Source organism: Morone saxatilis, unplaced genomic scaffold (assembly GCF_004916995.1).
Source record: "Morone saxatilis isolate NCDOM2014 unplaced genomic scaffold, NCSU_SB_2.0 Contig12, whole genome shotgun sequence".
Lineage (NCBI taxonomy): Eukaryota > Metazoa > Chordata > Actinopteri > Moronidae > Morone > Morone saxatilis.
The window spans coordinates 10,866,054-10,874,914 of record NW_023339674.1 but is presented as its reverse complement, the minus strand read 5'-3'; the positions used below and the strand labels follow the sequence as shown (position 1 = coordinate 10,874,914).

Below are 8,861 nucleotides of genomic sequence, written 5' to 3'. Positions count from 1 at the left end.
TAAACATAACAACACACAAAAAAACAAACATAAATAGCATAGTAGTAATATTTTAAAAAGCATATTAAAAACACCTGATAATGATATTGCTAAAGTGGCTTTCAGTTTGGTATAATGACTGCAAGAGGTGCAGGTATGATATCCCCTCCATATCTGTCAATGTTTTGAGAGTATTCTGTGTCAAATGCAGGAACAACTGGTGGCAACAGTGCACACAGTGACTGCTGTCAGACACTGTTTTAAAGATAAACAGCAGTTAGCTTCAAGAACTGCACTTAACGTCCATAAAAAGTAAATAAAGACACAAGCAGACTGTCTGTCTGTTGACTGAAAGACGACATCATCTACTGCTTCTGCAATTACTCTTGAGTTGCGCTAGCTCAACAAATACTAAACATTTACCAAAATGAGTACTGCTCACAGACCTATTGTATAAGTGTATAAGATGACATGCAACTGTGCTGTGTGTTGGAATCAGATTGTAACAGTTCTCTCTTCCTTGGTAGATCTGTGCAGCTGCTGCTTTCACAAGGTGCATGCCCCGACCTGGTGGGTGGTAAAGGGGTGGCAGCAATACACTTGGCTGCTGGCAAAGAAACCGAAAAGAACACGCGCTGCTTGAAAATTTTGCTGCAATATGGAGCGAACCCCAATATCAGGTATTGTAAATATTTGTGACCTTCTTCTGCTGACATTTTGACGTTTCCAATTTCCTGTTCCTTTTGGAAAAATGTCAAAATATAGACATGAGACGCTGTCAAAATTCATTGGGCATAATGATAATGTAAGGTTTTCTTGTGTATGTGATTTGAAGTTGTTGTTTTTTTTCTTCTTGTATTTTTTCCAGGTCATCAGAGGGCCTGACTCCTCTTCACATTGCTGCGCTGTGGGGATGCTATCAAAATCTAAAACTGCTCTTGATGAATGGAGGGAACCCAAACAGTAAAGATAATGTAAGAATTGTTTTTAGCTAGTTTCAGACAGCTGACCAGGACACTGAGAAACAATTCATAGTTAAATGTTTAGCATAATACATTGTTAGTAGTTTTGTTAGGTTTTTGAGATGCTATTGTAGCATCTCAAAAACTAATACAATGAGAAAATACCTGATCTGTAACAAGATAACTACTCTGTGGCTTTAAATGTTTAGTTTATGCCTAATATCCCCTTAATTTATTTAGGAAGGGAATACACCAGGGCAGCTTGCGGAGCAACAGGAGAATCGGAAATGTGCCCAGATCCTTCAGGAGTATCAGAGCAGCTCAGTGGACACAGAAGAGGAGGACTTGCCTCAATTCCAATACTGTAAGAAAGTCTCTTGTTGGTGGTTACTTACTAAACTTAATCCAGAAAAAAACACTTGAATGTGAATTTGTTCAATTTGTGTTATTTCATAACTGGAAAACTTGAAGAAAGCAATACTTATCCAGTAATGTTAGAAATGGCATGGAGATACAGTGTATTAGTGTTTATTCAGCCAGTCAAATGTTAAACAGCATGCTTGGCTGCATATTTTAGTAATACTATTATTATACTAATAATTATCACAGTGACCGTAACATACCGATCTCAAGTGTAAACTCCCTTAAATCCCATGAAATTTCAAAAACATTCATATCTGATACAATATCTCGTAGCATATCAATATGGAGACTCCTAGAAAGAAAAATACTTTGTCAATACCCGTCACCACTGCCTAGTTTACTTTGAAATTTGCCAGTAACACTCACTATTTTCCTACTGGTGGTTTATAAAGACTAGATCAGATACAGCTACATTTATACTTTTTCCTCTTTGCATTTTTGTCACTCTTGCAAGGACTGTGTTCATTTCTGTATCGACTTTTCTCTTTTTTTTTCATCTCCACAGCTGTATATTCAGACCAAACCGACATGTCCAGCTATCCTGAATCAGACTACAGCTTCAGTTCCCACTCATCTATGATAAGTGACTTTGGTGAAGCCCCATTGAGCAGCACAAGGCGCTCGTCATTTTTCAACATGTCTAACATTAATGGAAGGCCAAGTTGCAGAGGGATATCGTTTAACAGACTTTCTGATATGGACAATAAGAGGCATCACTGGAACAATTCCTCCTCACATTGGTCATCTGAAGGTCCCTCCATACTATCAAGCACTCGCATGTCTGCAGTGGGACCGGCAGCTGCAATGCCAATTCTTAAGGAGGATGATTTATGCACTTATGATGGTGTGTTCACATCAAAAGTAAATGAACATGGTGCTGTAACTGATGGCAGAATCTCCCCCTCTAGAAGAGACACGCTCCCAGCATTTGCCACAAGGCGAGCGAGCCGTAAGAGTGTGAGCTTCAGAGATGTAGATGAATATTTCCCCGTTTTTAGTCCTGAATCTCCCCAACAGCAGTCTCCTGTCAGTGGCATTAGCTTACCATTTGACCTGTCTGAGTACTCTGACTTCCTGGATTCAGAACGCATGGCCACTGTTTTACACAAGCAGGGCATCGACGTCACATCCCCGGATCACGTTTATGTTTTTTGCAGAGAGAGCAGTGAGAGCACAGATGAGGACATGGAGAAAACAGTCATCAGTCACTGTGCTTTGGAAGACTGTGAGGATGAACAGGAGGATGAACATGTAAAAGAGGCTCAGGTAAATATACCAGAGCAGCCAGACTGTTTCCACGTTGGCAGCAGTAGCAGTGGGACTGGTAGTCATTACAGTAGCTGTGAGAGCGATCATTACACCAGTGCTCTGGATGAATCTCAACACCCCAGACGTCTTTTACTCCCTGCGGTAGAGGAGGTTTCTGTTGGGACTGAATCTGACAAAAAGATTTCTACAGACTGTGACTTTGAATTTACAAGGCAAGGTGGGAATCTTCCACCTGTTCACACACAACCCCACATTGATTCAAAACCTGAAACCAAAGAGCACTTGCCAGATATGCTTGATAAACTGGCCCTATCTGAATTGAAACGCCCAAATAATGATGAATTTGAGGCTTCTGGTGGTCCTGTTGTGGACAGGGCCGCACAAGGTGCCAATTTCCAGCCTGTGGATGATGCAGCTGAAACGTTACAGGACAACTCTGACCCTCCATTCACACCAAGTCCTTTTGTAACAGGCAGGACTCGCTCGAGGTTAAGTCGCTGCTCACTGAGAACAAGCAGGACACCGGAGAGCCTCCTCATCACGTCTTCTCTGTTCGAAGAGACCCTCCCTACACCAGTTCGAACACGCCGCCAGACTCCCAGGTCTCAGAGCAGTGAAGACTTTTATAGTTCACCACATCCACCTTATTATACGCCATCCTATTCAGGGAGTAGCACAGGAGGAGACTCCTTGCCTGCTGATTGCCAGGACACGCAGTCCAGCACCCTCGGAGCTGGTTCAAGTCTTAGCAGTAGCCAGGCTGACACTCTCATCCTCTCCCGGAGCGGAACTGACTCGCTTTCTGAATCACAGACTTTGTCCGACACAGTCGTATTGGAGAAAAAACAGGATTCCTCAATGGATGCTTATGAAAGAAACCTCGCAGAGGTTATACTGGCCATGCAAGGCCACGATCTTGCTGAAGGCAGGGACTTTTTGACTGATGATCTGACAAGTACAGATGAGGCAACAACAGAAAGAAACAAAAATCAAGCCCCTGGTAAGGACAAAGTAGACAGCCCAATAAATGAAGATCTCTGGATCACTGAGGACTGTAGCTCTCAGCCAGACTCTGTGTCATCTTCATCCAGCTCCAGCTATTTTTCTCCAAGGAGCTCCAGGGAAAGCTCTGACCTTACTTGCACTCCAAGCACAGGAAGCACCCCCAGGTACAGCATGAGCCGGCTGTCAAGCTGCCGCAGGCCACAGCACTTGGCCAGCCTCTCCTACACCCCTGGAGGGCGTCCACTCATACAGGATCTGGACGAACCAGTGGAGTACCTCTACACTGATACAGAACAGGGCCATAAGCTGATTGAGATCCACGTCCCTCCTACAGCAAACACCTCACTCAGCTCCAGCATAAGTACCAGCAGCAGCGAGGAGACCATCCTTTATGACTGGAGCTCCATGCAGACTGACATGATGCAGAACAGAGGAAAGGAGAACCAGAAGCCCCCGACGCTGCTACAGAAGGAGGAAAACGAGGAGCACAGTTTGTTGTCGGAGACCAAAGGGATGACTGACAAGGAGCTGAGATTAAGGCTAGTAGAGTTGGGGGAGAGCCCCGGCCCTATCAGCAGCCGCACCAGGCCCACCTACGTGCGAAGGTTGTGCCGCCTGTTGCACGAGTCAAACTCCCAATTGCCACACCACCAGAAGCAGTTAGACCAGCCACAAACAGGTATCACTCAACAAGTTAGTTTAAGTTTAAAGTTGTTGATAACTATTTACCTAACTTGAGCTATGATTTAGTTATGATAGCAAAATGGGGAGTGTGTGACAAGATAAAGGTAACATAAAAGAGTTTTTTTTTAAATTGTTTGGGGGATTCTAGCATAACTGTGGGTGGATTAGATTAGAACCACTGAATGAATGAGGCATATTAATGCACTTATAATTTCGCTTGTCATTAGCAAGTCAATTCATTTATTCTTATTTTATTTGTGTAGATTTAGGTTATAGTTCAGAATTGTGTCGGGCCCTGAGGACCTTCGAGCTGCCCGATTGCCAGACTGATGAGCAGGCTCTGTGCGAGCAGTTTGACCAACCAGATCAAAACAGAAAGTGGAGGGAAGGCATCATCAAGTCCAGCTTCAACTACCTGCTGCTCGACCCAAGGTTTCCTGTGTCTCATGTTGATTTGTGTTTTACTTTGCTTTCTTCTGGGCAATGTTAAAAGCTTTCTAAAGGAAGATGATATTTGGCGTGCACAAAAATGTACTTAATGTGACAAAACTTATTTTACATGAAAATCATGTCTTCTGTAAAAACCTGTTAGTTCAACATGGTGGACTCTGCAGATGATCCTCCTAAAGGTTACACACTGGACTTTTAACTACCAACACCTCTGTTGGATAAACACCATCCACCCTGAACATGTATTTAAATGGATCTTTGTTTTTCTTTTCTTCCAGAGTGACCAAAAACCTCCCATTCCGCAGTCGCACCATGACTCCACAGGAGTGTTTCCAGACATTTATCCACGCTATATTTTATGTGGGCAAAGGAAAACGCTCCCGGCCCTACAGCCACCTGTATGAAGCTTTAGAGTACTTCAAAGGAGACAAGACCTCCAAGGTAATGCAGTGCACACTGATCAGTCTCATGTAAATAAAGATATAAATAGATGTATAAAAGAATGATATGCAGATATATAAAATACTGTCCCTTTCTTCTCTGCGTGACAGAAATTGTGTCCCAAAGTGCAGCACATCCTTCAGGTGTGGAACGCTGAGCAGGGCGTCATCTCTCTGCATTGTTTCCAGAACGTAATTCCAGTGGAGGCTTACACAAGAGAGGCCTGCATGGTGGAGGCCATCGGTGAGTAGCAGACAGTGGTCTATTGGAGAACTCCTGTTTAAATGCTCATTCACACCATTCTGCTTGGTATCAGGGTCTTATATCACTCCAGCATTTGCTATAAATTAAGTCAATGGGATGATCACAAAGCTGATATTGTCCTATACACTAGCTATTTGATTGACTGGGTCAACTGTGTTCCTTAAACACCAAGTTAATGGATACATTTAGCATGTTTTTTCATTGTTTTCTTTTTGAAACTTGCAAGCACTGGCTGTTATAGGTAAACTCACCTTTTCACAAATTTTAAGTAATAACGTAACGTAAAGTGAAACCAAAGTACCTGTAATCTCACAAATACCGTTGACATGTTCATCTATTGAGCATAGATATTGATAGGTGCCAGTTTTTGACATTGGACATTGTTTATTTATGTAAAAATCCATAAACTCGGAGAACATTGATCTTACGCCAGTCCAGAATGTCAACAACCTACTTAATTCTCCATTTGTCCCAGGGTTGAAGATGCTCACCAATCAGAAGCGAGGGGATTTTTATGGCGTGGTGTCCAACTGGCAGCTGAAGAAGAAACGGGAGCTGGGCATCCACCTGCTCTACCGGGCCATGCAGATCTTTCTGGCCGAGGGTGAAAGGCAGCTCAGACCAGCAGACATCAGACAGTAGTGACCCCCACTGGAAGGGGGTATGAACAGCAGCAAATTGCCAATGCACAGAGGGTAAAATACCACTACTTCAGGGTACAACACAACCCTCCTTTGAACAATTTTGCACTCAAACGTTGGGTGGGGATCCTCTGAGCTGTTACCCAGCATTTAATTGTCTTTCTGCTATAAAATAATTCTCCATCCTTCAGCAATATACCATTTGTTAAGCATATGACAACCTCTGATAATATTTACATCCTTTGAACAGTGATGGTAATTTGGCTTTTTTTCCATTTTAAAGTGACTACTTAAAGATTCCACTTTGAAATTGTGTTAATAATGAAGCTGCCTGATTATTATTTTTTTTTATATATGTATATTTCATGTGTATTTCCTCATTACACTGCTTTTAACCGGCCCACGTGACAAAAATAATGATTCCACAAAAAACCCAAGGGAGTAATAATATAATTGTGCATAGAACATGAACATGATGTGAAAGTCAAAATTGTGAGGCTGCGGGTCTTTCCGAAGTCACGACAAATCAGCATGACAAACTTATTTTACAAAAACATTTTTCCCAGTAGGACACTTTTCTTCACGACTGCTGCAGTACTAATGACTTTTTCAAATTGATCCACAACCAATTTCAAATGCCTTTCAGCATAATCAAATTAACTGGTGTCATATTGCACATAAACAAGTCGATGCATGATGTCGTAAAAAAAAAAGTTCCAAAGAAGCTGGGAGAGTGGTATTAACAAATTAGGTCTGGCAGTGAGTCACGCTATTTTTGTATTGTTGATGATGACGGGGAATTTAGCAGAGGCTGATAACTGGTATGCTGTATGATAGGTTGTTTTTTGTTTTTTTCAAGAAATTTAATGTATAAAATGTGATGTGAATTTGTTTACATAGCTTGATTTCCATTTTTGTTGTGCCAATTTGTTATTTAAAAAAAAAAAAAAAAGCATTACAGGCAAGCCAATGATATGATAGTGTCCAATAGTAGTACTTACTTTTATGTGTCTGATTCTTTTACAAGTGTCAGTATAGTGAAACTGGGTGATTAAGTTTGTCGGTAGTATATAAGCACTTAAGATGTTAAGATCATTGGACTGTTTGACCGATTGTTAGTTAACATCATCGGGTTACAGCTGTCAGTAATTGTCATAATCTACATCATTTTGTTAGCTAGTAAAACTAATGAAATTGGTCAAAGAAATCTCAAATTGAAGTTACTTTACTTGAAAAGTTGTCACAATCTCATCTCACTACTACTTTTTATTCCATTTGTTATCTCCTCAGGGTAAAACACTTTTTTGATTATTGAATTATTCTTTATTTTACACAAAAGGCATTAATACTAATAATTGAAAATCATCCTCAGGTTTAACAAAAGAATCAAAGCATGTGCTCAACCTATAGGGTGAGTAAAACACCTGATCTATAGCGTTGACTTTTTTTAATGAAATTCATTTCATGAAAACAATTACCTGTAATAATTAAACTATTAAATCCAAGGAGTAGTACAATAATAAGGTGTATTGACAATTTTTTGGTTTTTATAGTTCTTAAAATAAACCCCCTTCATTGAGATCTGTTATAATACAATATTATTATTATTAATAATATAGTATATATAGTTTTCTTGATGTGCTCTCTTTTCATTATAATGACTTACTTCTACTGTTATTGCTATACATTGCCTTACCCCTTTTTTCATTTATGTAAATGTAGTAAAATACAAATGACAAACTTAGCTGGATGACTCTTTTGTCATTTTCACATCCTTTCTTTGGTGTCCCTCTAGTGGACAAACAAAGTCATTGATTTTGGCTTCAGTCTAGAGTTCTAGATTCTCTTCTTGCAGTAACTGTCTTCATCGACTTTGATGCATTAGCATTAGTGTGTGGGGTTAATGTTGCAAACAGTTCTTCCTTGCAGAACTGTATGTTGTGGTCAAGCCTAATACCCTTATTTAACAAGATATTCAACAACTCAATTTCATTTTCACAACCTTAAGTTTATTTTAATTTTTGTGAATCAGAGAAACTGTACAAATGTTTGCAATTTTGGCTGCCATGCAATTCTGGCCACAAAGCTTTGCAAGAATGGATGGCTTTTTTTCTTTTTTAAATGATGGCATCTAATTTGGAAATAATGGCCTTCAATTACTGTTATCATGAGTCAACCAGTTTCATAGAACACCATTTTTTGCTAGTGGTCAGCCAAAGCTTTCTTCTTTCATCAGTGTGGTTTTTAAAATAAACACCATGACGACACATTATATTACTGAGCAGGGCTGTGTATCTTATCTAAATAGTTGCTTTTCCATGCGCACATTTAAATTTGAGATAATGGTCTTACATGTGCAGACATTTTTTTTAATAATATAGGCATAGTCATAAAACAGCAGCGTATTAAAAAAATATATATATTTCAAAGTTTGGCGATACTGTACATGTCCATTACTATATTACAAGACTAATATGAAAACTTAAAATTACTGTTATAACCCATGTGGTGCATAAATGAAACTAAAAGTCCAAATAAAGAGGGGTTTTCCAGTTGCACCAGCACTTCTGCTGGTCAAGCAGTGGTTGTGATACAGAATCAGCACTGTTTGGTTTTTTTATTGAAATACTGTACAGGTACTTTCCCAGCTGCATAGGCTAGAAGCCTGCAAAAACAAGCATATAACTCTCTGTTAAAGTTAGTCAGTACCTAATTATGTATGCGTGTTTTATCAGCACACTTC

The 8,861-nt window shown here is 40.0% G+C and overlaps 1 protein-coding gene across 1 annotated transcript in view; it reads left to right on the top strand.

Annotated features, from left to right (window-relative positions):
* Nucleotides 1–7,660, top strand: part of ankle1 (ankyrin repeat and LEM domain containing 1) — a 9,379-nt gene extending 1,719 nt beyond the window's left edge. The window contains exons 2-9 of the mRNA XM_035652619.1: nucleotides 507–659; nucleotides 848–953; nucleotides 1,182–1,305; nucleotides 1,870–4,317; nucleotides 4,586–4,754; nucleotides 5,051–5,213; nucleotides 5,324–5,456; nucleotides 5,953–7,660. Coding sequence (XP_035508512.1) covers nucleotides 507–659; nucleotides 848–953; nucleotides 1,182–1,305; nucleotides 1,870–4,317; nucleotides 4,586–4,754; nucleotides 5,051–5,213; nucleotides 5,324–5,456; nucleotides 5,953–6,119 — 3,463 coding nt within the window. The 3' untranslated portion in view covers nucleotides 6,120–7,660. The remainder of the gene's footprint in view (nucleotides 1–506; nucleotides 660–847; nucleotides 954–1,181; nucleotides 1,306–1,869; nucleotides 4,318–4,585; nucleotides 4,755–5,050; nucleotides 5,214–5,323; nucleotides 5,457–5,952) is intronic.
* Nucleotides 7,661–8,861: the final 1,201 nt, after the last annotated feature.